Here is a 15,134-nt window from a genome sequence, read left to right as displayed (position 1 = left end):
GAGTACCCGGAGGGAACCCAGGCAGTCACGGGGAGAACATGCAAACTCCACATAGAAAGATCCCGAGCCTGGGATTGAACTCAGGACTACTCAGGACCTTTGTATTGTGAGGCACATGCACTAACCCCTGTTTCACCGTGCTGCACCAATGTGCGAATCGACCAATTTAAAAGATGTTTAGCAGATTCACAGATAAAATGTATAACTTATATTTCAATAGGTATTTCCAATCAAGTATTTACTAACAGTGCCTAGATGAGACATGCCTCGGCGGGGAGCAGCTTTTAAGCTTCCACATGCTACAAACTTTCCTTGGCAAGATTAAATGACCCTCTAAAACTGAAATCAACATCTGTGTTTGCGATGCATTGCGTAGAGAGAACGCAGCGCTGCTCTCCATTCCGCAGCTATACACGACTTCTGGTCCAATAGTCGTCTAAAATCTTGTCCTTACAATTATAAAAATAGGTCTTAAGAGGATACAGGTAAACATGTCCTTTGTTAGCCCCAAAGCAGCACACAACACGGCATGGTGACACAGCAAAAAACTTGATCAATAAAATAAATGCCTAGTGAGGGAGTGCAGTACAGCATAACGCTAGCATCAAAGTTGGTAGCAATCATGGCGCTCTGAAGTCACGTTAGGGTCTTTTGACCAATCATTGAGATCGGGTTGGCCAAACTCTCTCTAAACGCGGCTCTGATTAGTGGTACACGTTTGAGAATCACTGTAGTAAGGCAAGTAAACACACTCACTCACTAACTGTATAATTTGAAACAAATTCTAAGATGGTAATGAACGTGTATGCTACCAGAAAAATCAGTCAAATAGCAACTAAAATCAAACTTAATGAAACTGATACCTTCCACACTTCCTGTTTGTGCTTCATTAGACACTCCAGCAACTGACAGTGATACACTAGAAAAAGACAAAGTACCAATGAGAAAATATTTAAATATACCCATGCACTATGTGGTCAAAAGTATTGGCACACACCTATAAATTGATGAGTAAATACGGGCTTGGACTAGCCCTATTGGCCCCGCAGCCTCAAATGTGTCCCAACACTTTTGCAAGAACTTGTTAAGGGCATTAAACATGTGGGCCTACCTGGATTTGTCGTGTACTGCATTGCAATCATCAGCATTGACGAAGCAGACAAATTAACATAGGCAGGAACTCCCCCCTCCCTCCGAGTGGACCCTACTGCAATTGAGAGACAGATGAAGACTTGATAGACACCTCGGTGAAGTAATTCTATATATTTGGTGCATAGCTTTCTATCTGATTCTGCCTCAGAAACATACAGCATGTACTCATTTCTAACCTCAAGTCAACCAATGTATCTGGTTAGTAGTTATTGGACATACTGCATGTGTAAGTCCTAATGTACTGTGATGCAAGTGGAACCTCTCAAGTCAACCCAAGTGATACTACTACCAATGTATTCCAATTCAAAAAGAGTTAAGAAAATCTATACGACTCAATTATATTTGATATGATCTTCCGGTGTCAAACTGTCGCCATTAAAACATTGATGAACTGCACAGACAATGTAGTCAGATTAACATTTTAGTGTAAAACAATATGTTTTTCTACCACTTTTCCTGCCGAGGGTCAGGGGTGAGCTGGAGCCTAACCAAACGACATGGGGCACAGCCTGGTCTGGTCACCATCACAGAGCGCGCAAAGTTGGAAGTGAGCGTGAGAGAATTGTTCAGCTTCATTTATGGAGCTTTTAACAGTTTTAAGTGAAGCAAAGTTAACGACAGAAAGATCAAATAACGTGATCGTCATTCTTTTCTTGTAAAAGTGTAGAAGACTTCTGTGTGCCTTGGAGGCCAGTCTCCTCATGCTAACACTAACCAGCTACAGTTGACTTATATTCTTCTGTTATTGATGTCAACTAGTTGCTTAGGCCAGTGGGGGGTCGCGAGCAGATTTCCATTACTTGTGTCTACAGTACACTCTATTATTCATGTTAGAAGTAGAAGTAATAAGTGCATAGGAACATGTCTATAACGCTAAGGGCGGCGAAGAGATGGAGAAGTTTGAAAAGAAAAAAGGAGTTGTCGTCAGCGGTATATGTGAAGAATGTCACTCACACAGTGTGTCGTAAAGATCAATAAATAGTTAATAATATAGTTCCCAATTTCTGTGCCCCTGCGGGTCATGACAGAAAATAATTAAGAAGCACTGCTTTAAGTATAGCCTCCTGAGAGCAGCGGGCATCTGTGGACATGCACAACAGGTTATTTTTTTCACGAAATGTGTAACTCTTACTAACGACAAAAACCACAAACAAAGTCCACAGCAGAGGAAACTGGCTCTCAGCTGTTTTGTACTGAACAGCCCTGATGGAGACATATTTCTACTCTTTTGTCCAAACTGTTTCCAATGAGGTCTGAGTCTTGGAAAAATGTAATTTAATTTAATGTTGATATGTTTCACATATTATTCATTGAACTCGCTAATATTAATCCAAGATAAGCTAAAATATGGAATAAATGCAAAGAAAAAAGGACCTACATCTCAGCTTTGTGGTATTAGTGACAAAGAGACCAATTTTGAACAATTTCCCTTGTGGATCAATAAAGTTTGTCTCATGTCTAATGTTAAATTGGTATTATTATGATTTTGGCAACTAAATCACATCATCTAGACCAGGGCTCACCAACCTTTTTGAAACCAAGAGCTACTTCTTGGGTACTGATTAATGCGAAGGGCTACCAGTTTGATACACACTTAAATAAATTGCCAGAAATAGCCAATTTGCTCAATTTACCTTTAACTCTATGTTATTATTAATAATTAATGATATTTATCTTTGTGGAAACACTGATCATCTTAATGATTTCTCACAATACATATATATATAGAAACAGATAAATATCAATATGCAACACTTTATTTTTATATTTTCTCTAAGTGCACATTTTTCAAATTGAACATTTTCAAATGATCACTTCTAAGACAGTCTTGTGAAATCACAATATCCCATTTTAACTAGCTGGCCACTAACATTTTTTAACAAATCATGAATTACTTTGCACCATCCTTGTACAAATAATAACTCATGTAAAATACAAAAGTCAACTCTCAAATTTTTAAATAAATCATGTCACACTTTGAACTGGACACCAAATCTGTTATCTGTTTCTTTGTCAGTTAGTGGAAAGCCTGGCATTGCATAGGTATACGTGTTTAAAAATCCTAAAATAATTTTTAAGGTTGCATTTTTTTCTCTAAAATTGTCTTTCTGAAAGCTATAAGAAGCAAAGTAAAAAAAATAAATGAATGTATTTAAACAAGTGAAGACCAAGTCTTTAAAATATTTTCTTGGATTTTCAAATTCTATTTGAGTTTTGTCTCACTTAGAATTAAAAATGTCAAGCAAAGTGAGACCAGCTTGCTAGTAAATAAATCAAATTTAAAAAATAGAGGCAGCTCACTGGTAAGTGCTGCTATTTGAGCTATTTTTAGAACAGGCCAGCGGGCGACTCATCTGGTCCTTACGGGTGACCTGGTGCCCGCGGGCACCGCGTTGGTGACCCCTGGTCTAGGGCTTTAACATACTCAAACACTTATCAAATCTTGCAATGAATATGTTGGCCAAAATGCACATATTATGACCAAATTCTGCTCGGAGAGTGAGCATTACAGACCTCGATTACCAGGTCATCAGATGCACATGTTCATCATTACAGGATGCAAGAAAGAACATAAACACATACTGTTGAGAGACGGTCATTATGGTTTTCAGGTGCCATTTTAGTAGATTTGGCCCTTTTCCATTTCTATTTTCTTTTGTTTTTGTGTGATGTTCTAATGTGGGTCATGTTGGATTTTACTTACAGATGGCAAATGGCCACATAGTATTTTAGAAACCCCTACTTCAGGTTGTCAATTTGATGATTGACAACCAAGTTTTTGTGAAACCATTTTCAACTTTAAATTAGCATTTTGACGCCCTACACGTCATGTATAATCTTATAGTTTACATATTCATTTTCATACAAGGCTACCTCGGTTTTCGTATGACCTACTTTTTGTATAACTCGATTTTCGACGGAAATCTTTAGCCAAAAGTTTGGTCATATCCCATCTAGATTATCATATGGCACTGGTCTATTTGCCCACGCATGGAGTGCCCAAACAGAGACTCTCAATATTTACTCAAACTCTATGTTTTTTGTATTGAGTACGACTACAAATGAAGCCACCATGGGGCCAACGAAAGTTGCGACTGCCCGCAATTTGTTAAAAAAAAAAAGAGAAAGACTGTTAAATTCCACAAGGAGTTCTTCCCTTCTTCTTCTACCTCTGTAATTATCAAGAGTCTTCAATAAAGGTAAAAGTGATGTTCATTTATCAATTTAATTCATCATTTATATGTACAGTGCATCCGGAAGGTAGTCACAGCGCTTCACTTTTTCTACATTCTGTTATGTTACAGCCTTATCCCAAAATGGAATACATTCATTTGTGTCCTCAAAATTCTACAGACAATACCTCATAATGACAATGTGAAAACATTTTTTGATTTTTTTAAATAGCACATTAACTAAACATAACAAAAATAAAATATCACATGTGCAAAGGTATTCTCTGCATGTGCTTAATACTTTGGGAACAATTACAGCTTCAAGTCTTTTTGATTATGATGCCACAAGGTTGGCACACCTACAAGTACCCCCAGGGGTACGCGTACCCCCATTTGAGAACCACTGCTCTATGCCATACAGGCCTGATTGGTGGATTGCTGCAGAGATGGTTGTCCTTCTGGTAGGTTCTCCTCTCTCCACAGAGGAATGCTATAGCTTTGACAGAGTGACCATCAGGTTCTTGGTCACCTCCCTGACTAGACTAAGATGAATGCAGCAATGTACAGAGACATCCTGGATGAAAACCAACGCTTCCCATACATCTTGATGCCCAAAGATAGGTGTGCCAAGTTTGTGGCATCAATTTCAAAAAGACTTGACGCTGTAATTGCTGCCAAAGGTGCATCAACAAGGTACTGAGCAAAGGTTGTAAATAATTATGTACATGTTTAATTAGCAAAATAAAAATGAAAAAAAACACATTTTCATCATGTATTGTTTTGTGTAGTTTTGAGGACAAAAATGAATGTATTCCATATTGGAATGAGGCTGTAACATAACAAAATGTGAAAAAAAGTGAAGCGCTGCGCATACTTTCGGCATGAAATGTATTTTGCTTGAAAAACTATAGTTATTCTCTATAAAATGTGATCGGAACATTTTCTTCAGTTTTGGTACGATTAGGCTTCCGTGTGACATTTTGAAAAGGAAAACCTAGGTGCCTTAAATAGGTGATACTTACATATGGCCATGGGGAGGAAAGAGGTGCTGAGGTACTCAATGATGTCTTTGTGGAGGAAAGGGGGAAATGTGGCTAAAGTGGAGATCATAGTATAGGGCAAAGTGCTGAGAATATCGTCACTGAGAAAGGGCAGAAGGCAAGTTGTTGTGTAAAATATGGACTGGCCCAGATCTGTTGAGAAAGGGGAGAGGCAAAAGAGACAAGAGAGAGATACACAGACACTCATTCAATGAGCTGTCCATACAGTACTCACATACTGTATGCAGCCACAAAGCTACAAATACACATTATTTATCAATACAGCAATAAAATAAAAGAACAATTGACATTTTTAAAGATTGCATCGCACTCTAGTCAAGGTGATGGGATTTCATGCTTTCTGGCTATCTTTAACAGTGGTCAAATATTTATGAAAAGTAAAATGAATTAAAAAAAACAAAAAAACAGTGGAAATCATTCCCTGGTGCGCTAACAAGGTCAAAGTTGCCTGACAGTATGTTTTCCATTTAGCATAAGCATTTTCTCCCACTGCACATAACAAACATGCGGTCGAATATGATGCAGAGAAGAGGCTGGTGTGTCCAATGGCTTATGAACGATTAGGTTGACAGGATCCAGCGTGCTCCCAATCACCCCATGCATCCCTCAAGATCCTCAGCGGGACTTTTCTCTCCATCCCGTTACAAAAGAGGCCAAAAAAGCGGAGGTGGCTTCATGCAGGCCAGACGGCTCAGGGGGAGGATGATGATGACAAACAGTGTTGCACTGGGGCCTTGACTCACCATGCTGACCGTGCTGCAGCAGGGGCACCAGGTCAAGCAGGGTCACGAGGGTCACATAGAGGCCCTGATAGTCCAGAGAGGGGTACTCTGAGAGCTGAGCGTCCCGACTCTGCTGCCCCTGCCCCCCGCGGTCTGACGGGGCATCGCGCAGAACGCTGTAAAGGAGGGAGCGAGTAACTGTAGGGTTGATGGAACTGACTTGTGGTCTTAGAGATGGGGTGAGTGGGAATGGCACAGGAAAAAGACACATGGTCATGGGCACGGCCAAATGGGAAGCTTCCTGGTTCTCCTTCCTGCCTGTGCGGGACAGAATGCTGCTCCGGGGTGGGGAGGGAGGGGGAGGGGAGGGAAGGGGGAACAAGGGAAAAAAAGAGACAACAAAGACACAAAAAAACAGCACATTACATTGAAATGGCACTACAGAGACAGCGTAAATAGAAAAAAACAAACCCAGATAAACCCCACATAGGATGCAGTGTCTCACTATTTGACTGTATTGGCCTGCTCGCTCTGTTCACTATGTCACTTTAGGTCAATTTGTCCGCATTTGTCAGACTTGGGGAAAGAAAAAGGAAAAAACATGAGCACAAACTGCGATGATCACTGCATCTCATGCGTATCTGGTGACAAGGAGCAAAACTATAAAAATGGCATGTTTTCAGTGGCAACCCCATACTTCTCCAAAATGAAGGCAGGGGCAGAGCAAACGTGTCTGCCCCTCGTTAGCTGCCAACTTTCCAATCAGCGAGGTTGGTGGCTGCCATGCAAAAAAGGCCAATGTGCAGGCGTGGAATTTGTGGGAAGAAAAAAACAAAAAAACAAAACAAAAATTTCCTTGTCTTTAGTGGGGCTGTCAAGGATGGGAGTGACACCAACTTGGTTTAGGGAAAATACAGAGGTGACACTTTTGAAACATGCTTCAGCCAGTAATAAACATGTGTGTGAGCTCGGATCAAAAGCTCCGACGTCACAGCACATGTTTATTGCACCAGAGAAATAATGTCCGTATGCATACAATATGATACTGCACCAGTATCATCGGGAGAAATAATGAGATCCAACAGGCATATGGATTCAGGTTTCTAAAATAAATGTCACTAATCTACGGTAGAGGAGAAACTAGAATGACAAAGGAATAGGTTGTATAGAGGGGGGAATGTTTGTGAGCTAATGCAGGATGGACACTTGTGTTTGCTGTCCCCTGGGGAGGGTGGTGGACATATTGCGTTTTAAGAGGGAAAACAAAAAGAAAAAAACTAGTCGGGTTGAGTGTGGAGGAGGGGAGGAGGGGCTAGAGAACATTGCTCATTTACTGCAGTGCACACTATAGTTTGTATTCACCTGACGTCACGTCCGGCTCATTAACTATGCAAGGCTCCAAGTGGTGGTCAAGCGAGCGTCTGCTGTCATAGCGTTCTGGGCGGGATTTTGCCTTTCTCGAAGAAAAATGCCCTATGCTTGCATTGTTTAAGCTGTATGAGCCGTTCAGATCGGTCAAAAACTTCTCCAGAGTTCTTCGAGAGGTAATTAAGACGGGTGAAAGAGTGCACGATTTTACGAAACGACGATGAGAAAATTGGCTCTCGAATATAGCTCTCCGAGTGCAGTGAGTTAAAGAGTTAAAGAATGCACGAGTTTGCAGGGATTACTTTGTTAAAGGTTTGTTTGATGCATCTACAAAGGGTAGTATTTCCCATTTAAGTATTATCTACGTATTATTTCTATTTTATATTGTTTCGGAGATTTTAAAACGCATTTTTGCCGCACGTGTTTTGTAAACCACCAACTCGGCGAGTCTAATTAAAAGAAAGCAAATGTGAGCAAAACCTAAAAGAGCTACCGTAAGCTTTAACCAAAGGCAGCAATCATAAATGAAGCTTTCAGCACAAACACAACGTTGAGATCTATAGTTATATTTTGATAAAGACGGGTAAGGCGTTGAGGGGATCCGGTTTGGTGGCTGCAGGATTAGGTCTCTGCTTTTTGCAGATGATGTGGTCCTGATGGCTTCATCTGGCCAGGATCTTCAGCTCTCACTGGATCGGTTTGCAGCTTAGTGTGAAGCGACTGGGATGAGAATCAGCACCTCCAAGTCCAAGTCCATGGTTCTCATCCGGAAAAGGGTGGAGTGCCATCTCCGGGTTGCGGAGGAGACCCTGCCCCAAGTGGAGGAGTTCAAGTACCTAGGAGTCTTGTACACGAGTGAGGGAAGAGTGGATCGTGAGATCGACAGGCGGATCGGTGCGGCGTCTTCAGTAATGCGGACGCTGTATCGATCCGTTGTGGTGAAGAAGGAGCTGAGCCGGAAGGCAAAGCTCTTAAGTTACCGGTCGATCTACGTTCCCATCCTCACCTATGGTCATGAGCTTTGGGTTATGACCGGAAGGACAAGATCACGGGTACAAGCGGCCAAAATTAGTTTCCTGCGCCGGGTGGCGGGGCTCTCCCTTAGAGATAGAGTGAGAAGCTCTGCCATCCGGGGGGAGCTCAAAGTAAAGCCGCTGCTCCTCCACATGGAGAGGAGCCAGATGAGGTGGTTCGGGCATCTGGTCAGGATGCCACCCAAACGCCTCCCTCGAGAGGTGTTGAGGGCACGTCCGACCGGTAGGAGGCCACGGGGAAGACCCAGGACACTTTGGGAAGACTATGTCTCCCGGCTGGCCTGGGAACACCTCGGGATCCCCCGGGAAGAGCTGGACGAAGTGGCTGGGGAAAGGGAAGTCTGGGCTTCCCTGCTTAGGCTGCTGCCCCCGCGACCCGACCTCGGATAAGCGGAAGAAGATGGATAGATGGATGGACGGGTAATGCCACGCGTACTTATAACAACGTTGGCAACAACAACAAAGTAACATGGCCAGGCAGTTACAGTGAGCCGCGATCATTTCTGCAACTTTTTTCACCACCAGCCAGGTCTTCAGTGGTGTTTCCGATTATCTCTACAAGTGGTTCACATAATGGTAAAAGGAAAATCAGTGAATCGAGGCTATCAAGTGCTACTCTCAGTTTGTTTACAAGGACGCGTCCTCACATGGCGTGAAGTTAAATGACGAAATGCAACCTTAACTGAGCAAAAACGGTGCATGATTTATCCGCGAGAGTCTTGATACCAATTTCCTTGACCCAGCCACACACACAGTTGTAGGCCTCTGTGCTTTTCCAAGCTGTTTTGTCGTGTAAAATGACATCTGGCGCACCATATAGTTTGACATGTTTGGGTACACGACAGATGGATAATCCTTGAGATCACTTGACACATATTTTTTGATAACAGGTTCGATTCTATTGTTTAGTTAGATTTTTTGCTCGTATCTGCTTTTAACGGTAAGATCTAGACCACTTGCGTACTCATATAGTCTGCACGTTGTTTGCTGCACGGTAGCCATATTGGTTTGGTTGACCACCCCCGGGAGCAATCTATATAGTAATAATTGGAGCTGGTTTAACAGGCCAGTGACTGCACTCATATTAAAAATTTTGGTAAAAGGCCGCTTTCTCAGTAAAAGCATGTTGGTGATTGGGGGAGTCAAATCTCATTTTTTAACGTGAAATGTTTGGCTCTATATCAGCAAAATGCAACATTTTACAAATTATCAGTGTACAGTGGATGCAGAAAGTCAATGCGCGGCCATTAAAATAACACATTTTTAGTCATTTTGAGAGAAAAAAAGACCATTTAAAATAATTTCAAAACCTAATAACTGGTACCATTTTGTGAATGATAAATGAGCTACAAGATGATTGCATGTCCTTCAACTGATCACCAAGCCAGGGTGTACCCAGCTGGTATAGACTCCAGCTCACCCGCCACCCTAATACTGTAATTGTGCAGGCCTTAAAACTAATACTTTGTTGAAACACTATATCAATTCAATGGCAGCGTTCAGTCTATAGTGGTGTATCCAAAGATATGCTATACTGATCGACTTCTACTAATTGCTTTTATCATGATTTTTTTTGGTCCTAAATTATGCATTTTCGAGGCTAAAAATGGCTAAATAAACTAAAAATATCAATAATACAATAATATTGGCCACTTGAGGACACTTTAGTAATATTGGCCACTTGAGCATGCTGTTCAGTATTGTGGCTACTGATTGGCTAAAAATGTTGTAAAGGATGACTAAAAGGTGTTGTTTAATGTCTAGAGGGCTCTTATAATGTTGAAAAATGTATATAGAAGGTCTATAACCGTTTTTTATCATAGAGCTATAAAGAGATTAGGTTTAAAAGTAATGATTCCTACTTCGCTAAAAAAATGTATCGCGGTCATGTCAGAAAACCAATTAGCAGCGATAAACAAGGGGCGACTGTACCTCAGTTTCCGTATGCCCCACTTGTCATGTACTTTAATTTTCAGTATTCGACAACATTTTTCACCAAAAATGTTGCGTTTCTTTCTTGGTTTAGTTACAACTAAACAATGTTTGTGACAAACTGGTTTGTTTGCCAGTGTATCATTCCACGGAATCAATTGCTCAAACAAAGAATCCCTTTTTTTTAATTCCAAAAACAAATCCACCTTGGGGCCAAAAAAAGTAGTGAGTGCCAGCACTTTGATAAAGAAGGGGAGAAACACAACTGAAAGAACTCATAGCAGAATCACCATCTTCGCCAACCTTCTTCAATAAAGGTTAAAATTATTGATTTAATTTGTCATTTATATGTACAGTATATCACATTGTTTTCTGCAGGTAAAACAAAAATGATTCTCGATTAAATGTGTTTTGTGTTAATATCTTTTTTGGAGTAATTGCTTCGTTTTCATACAATTCGGTCTTTGTCTGATTTGTAGGAGTTGTACCGAGGTACTACGATATATATTAATCAGCAGAGCGCTCAGCCCTCATAATTTCAATGGAATTGCGATCTGGGATCAGACTGGTTGATTTGGATGCAGGTTTGGGTAATTGGCATGCTACAGGTGCTTCAACAAAGTACAGTAGGCTACTGTTCGTATACAACTTTTTATTTTGAACTTTTCTCCCAATTACATTGTTTAAACATTCCATCTCTATACCACGTGTTGGAACCTAACCAAGCTGACTTTGGGCAAAAGGCAGGGTACACCCTGGATTGGTCACCACAGGGCACATAAAAACAAACAACCATTCACATTTACATTCACACCTGCTGGCAATTTAGAGTCTCCAATTAACCCAACATGCATGTTTTTGGGAAAGTACCTGGAGATAACCCACGCAAGCACAGGGACAAAAGAAATCAAGTTTAGAAATAATTTATATTGGCCTTTTCACAAATCACAAAATGTGGTATTTGAATAGCGGTGTATTGACTTTTTACAGCCACTGCAACCAGTCAATACACAGACTGAATAATAGAACCTCTGGTTGTTTTCACTGCCCATTTCTCATGTACAACACGTCATCGATTTGAACCATGAACAACACGCAGACGCACTTGCACGCATACATTGGACGTGTGCACGCAAACACAAACACACACTGTGTGTGTCTGGACACACACACACACAAAAGTATACACACATATACACATAAAACACATGTAGAAATGCACTGATATAGACACGTGACATTGACTGTCCAACTCTGAGCTGTCAGTTCAATGCATAATCACACTTTTTGCTAAAATAATGGTCAGATAATCTTTTTTTTAATTATCCTTATTATCTAAAGTAGCATGTGAATATGCAACTATTCTAGCTTACATGACATTGCCACTTGAGACGGATTGTCACGCTGGCAGCATTTATTCTGTCATGTGCTAAAGAAGAAGAAAAAAATGCTCAATCCTATGTCCCTCAAAGTATGAAAAATAAAGTGTCTTTTTAGAACAGAATCTTAGTTGAAAATGTGGATCAGCCTCCAGTAATCCCTTGGTTTTTATATGTGAGCAAAGACTGCAGCAGGGGTGCAGAATATCCTGTCATTTCATGAGGAATGACATATTTGATGTGTCTAACTAAAATGGCTGTGCCGGAGGAAGAAAATAACATGTTCTTCCTCCGCCTTCACGTGGGAGCAGGCTGACCCCCGCAACCATGGAGCAGCCCTCCGTAAGCCCCTCAGGGAGGAGCACATCAGGCTACACCAGGGAAGCGTCCATCCAGCAGCTGACCACTAAATCAATATGCTGGAGCTGAGCATTTGCTCTTTTTCCCTATCCATCTCAAATCATATTGTCAATAAAATGGTGTCACTACTATCAAAACAGTGCTTGGTAAAAATATCTGACCCAAAAAAAGACTATCAAACATTGTGTAATGTGTTACCTGTCTCCAGAGCAGGTGTACTTACCTGAGCAGGGTTTGGGAAAAGTATTTCAGTGTGTTTGCAATGTCAGTTCCAGAGGGCACGGGATAAATATTGTGTTGCACACGGTTGTGATACTCTTGCAAGTATCGTATCTTAGAAGCAACTACAGACAAAATAAAGAGCAGAGTGACAAGCCAGTCAGCAATTTCAAGTACTATCACACTGTGTTGATCAAATTCAGTTGAAGTGAAATGATTGTACTGATGCCCCCATTACAATATTAAAAAGAGGCTGCATTTTCATCATCATGTGACCTTTTTTTGTTCTCTCTACGGGGTTACAGGAAGCCAGAGGGGAGGCGCTAACCTAATGCTTACAGCAGTAAACAAAGGGATCCTGGTTCAAGAATCAAAACAAGCCCAATTTGCCTACTCTTGTGTTTTAATTTGCTTTAAATTAAGCATTGAGTGTGCACTAGCTTTGTACACAACATAAAAAGAAAAACGTGCTATGACCACAAGCAGGGTTCCATTCCGCTATTGCTGGTATGTCAAACTTCTTTTATTTGAGGGCCATATAGCAGTTATGGCTGTCCTCAGAAGGTCGTTTGTAACTATAGTATATTCATTTAAATGTATAGGGATTCACCCATGATATAGATGCACTTGCTTTTTTACTACTACTTACGCTGTAAAAGAAATCTGTAAATTTTATGGTAAAAAAAACGGCAACACATTTTACCAGAATATTGGCGTAAAATCTTTGTCTTCCTACAGTACCGTATATTACTCTAAATGGAAAAATGGTACCACTGTTTTACAGTAAAATGGACGAGTTCGCTCACCGCAGGTGGTGCGGGTTGAAAATGTACTTCCTGTTTTGTGCCTTGAACCAGAAGAATAACCGCCCGTAGCGTTTCTGCTTCAAAGGGTTATTCGTTCGTCACTCTAAGCAACGTTTGTAAGTTTTTCAATATAACTAAAGCAATTCACACTTATTAAACCGTCCCATGTGTGATGTCTGTAGGAGTGTTTTCATGCATATTGTACGTGCTATCGTAATGTAATCAAGTCGTTAGCATTAGCGAATATGCTTACACGTTACAAGTGTTTGTGTTTGTATCTTTAACTTACAATGTATGTATTGTTTCAGTTTTAAAAATGTACCAAAACGTCACTTTGGAGTTATTGAGTCTGTTTAGCTGATTGAAGAGCTTGCTTCCGCAGTTAGTGGGTCCATCATGATGACTTCTGTTTTGTTTGCCATGTGACAAGCACCGTTTTAAAACAATTAAGCTATGGAAAAAACATTTACACAATCTTTTGTAGGGTTAGGGTTAAAGGAGCCACATGTACTAATTTCATGTCAATGAAATGGCCCTGATATGTCAAAAGGAATTAATAAATCATGTTCCTGTATAACTGATAACGGTAGTTCGGCCGGGATATGCTCATTTCAAAATTAGATTTGCGGCCCCGAAATATTGTTATTGTTTTCATTTCAATGTCCCGCCCTCCACCGTTTGACCAATTAGAAAGTCAGTGAGTGTGTCACATCCAGGTTGTCAGTTATGGACCACCACCTTCGTCTGGCTACTGCCACTGGTAAAGTTACTAAACATGTCCGACCTTAGTAAATCTAAAAGGCGTCATTACGATTCTCAACTTATTCATGACAAAGCCAGGAACAAAACGAGGATTTGTATCGGGGATGCCTTTGAAAGATGGAGACGATTGAAGGCGGAGAAGATTATTTCAATTGATGTCAAACTTGTTAATTTCCTATTTGATAGGTAAGTCAGGCATTTACGTTTTCTTATTACTTATAATAAATGGAAATGGACATTTCGTATGTAAACTATATTGTCCAATACAGTCTATGATCTTGTCTAACAAAGCTAGTATGTTCGTGCAACGAATGCTTAGCATGCTCGCCCGGTCAATGACACATCGACATATAGGCTAACGGTGGAAATATATGCCCGTTAGCCTGTATGTCCATGTGTATTACAACTGACATGGCAACATATATTTTCGACAAATAAAACCTATGTGGGTATGGGTAGTGTCGTTCTCAATATGACGATACGCTGAGGAAATGTGTCCCAGCTAATTGCGGTTTCTGGTACTGTATGCGCATCACACACACATATGGAGTGGTATTTGCTTGGCACAATATAATGCATTACATGTAATGATGTTCTACTTTGTGTATTGACATGGTAGTAGGCTATATGATTTATGCGTAACGTGGTTTTTGCGTAGCGTGGGTTGGCTCATAGAATTGCACTCTGCACTGAAAGATGGTGATGTGTGTACATGGAAGAGAATGCAGTGCGTCAGGTTGGATGCAACATGGGGTTATGCTGAATGAAATGTGGCTGTAATTTTACTGTTGGCCTTGGCTTGCCATCAAAGTAGGCCTATAGCAATATATAATATACTATATATTATTAGATATAATTATTTTGATGGTGGTCAGTGTGGTCATACTAGACATTTTAGCAGGGTAATGCCAACAATTTGTCCCGACTCCCGACGAAAATATTGCTGCGTAACTTTACAAACATTTGGCTAATCGACATCTGTAAAATGTGGCATAATTATTTAGTAAACCATCTTGCAAGAAGCATAAACAAGAGAAACCTACAGCGTAGGACTAATCGGTTGCCATTTGAAGTTCCTTGGAGTAGGATTCGAATTCGGCTGCGTATCTGGCAACCTCAGTCATGGAGAGTGGGAGGGGACTACAGAATTTTTACTGTGATTGCAG

General features: G+C 40.7%; 1 protein-coding gene across 6 annotated transcripts in view; it reads right to left on the bottom strand.

The window, feature by feature from the left end:
* LOC133611779 (protein unc-79 homolog) overlaps nucleotides 1-15,134 on the bottom strand; it is a 132,487-nt gene that overhangs the window by 101,249 nt on the left and 16,104 nt on the right. For all 6 annotated transcript variants that reach the window (XR_009816035.2, XR_009816036.2, XM_061968907.2 and 3 more), the window contains exons 2-6: nucleotides 12,405-12,525; nucleotides 6,130-6,443; nucleotides 5,348-5,518; nucleotides 1,112-1,207; nucleotides 864-919 (exon numbers count right to left, since the gene is read on the bottom strand). Coding sequence is in view for 4 of the 6 variants with exons in the window: in XM_061968907.2 (XP_061824891.2) it covers nucleotides 864-919; nucleotides 1,112-1,207; nucleotides 5,348-5,518; nucleotides 6,130-6,443; nucleotides 12,405-12,525 (758 nt within the window). In the remaining 2 variants the exon portion in view is untranslated. The remainder of the gene's footprint in view (nucleotides 1-863; nucleotides 920-1,111; nucleotides 1,208-5,347; nucleotides 5,519-6,129; nucleotides 6,444-12,404; nucleotides 12,526-15,134) is intronic.

The sequence above is a fragment of the Nerophis lumbriciformis genome, linkage group LG08 (genome assembly GCF_033978685.3).
Source record: "Nerophis lumbriciformis linkage group LG08, RoL_Nlum_v2.1, whole genome shotgun sequence".
NCBI classification, from domain to species: domain Eukaryota; kingdom Metazoa; phylum Chordata; class Actinopteri; order Syngnathiformes; family Syngnathidae; genus Nerophis; species Nerophis lumbriciformis.
Note: the sequence above shows the minus strand (reverse complement) of the source record. Positions and strands in the feature narration are given on the sequence as shown.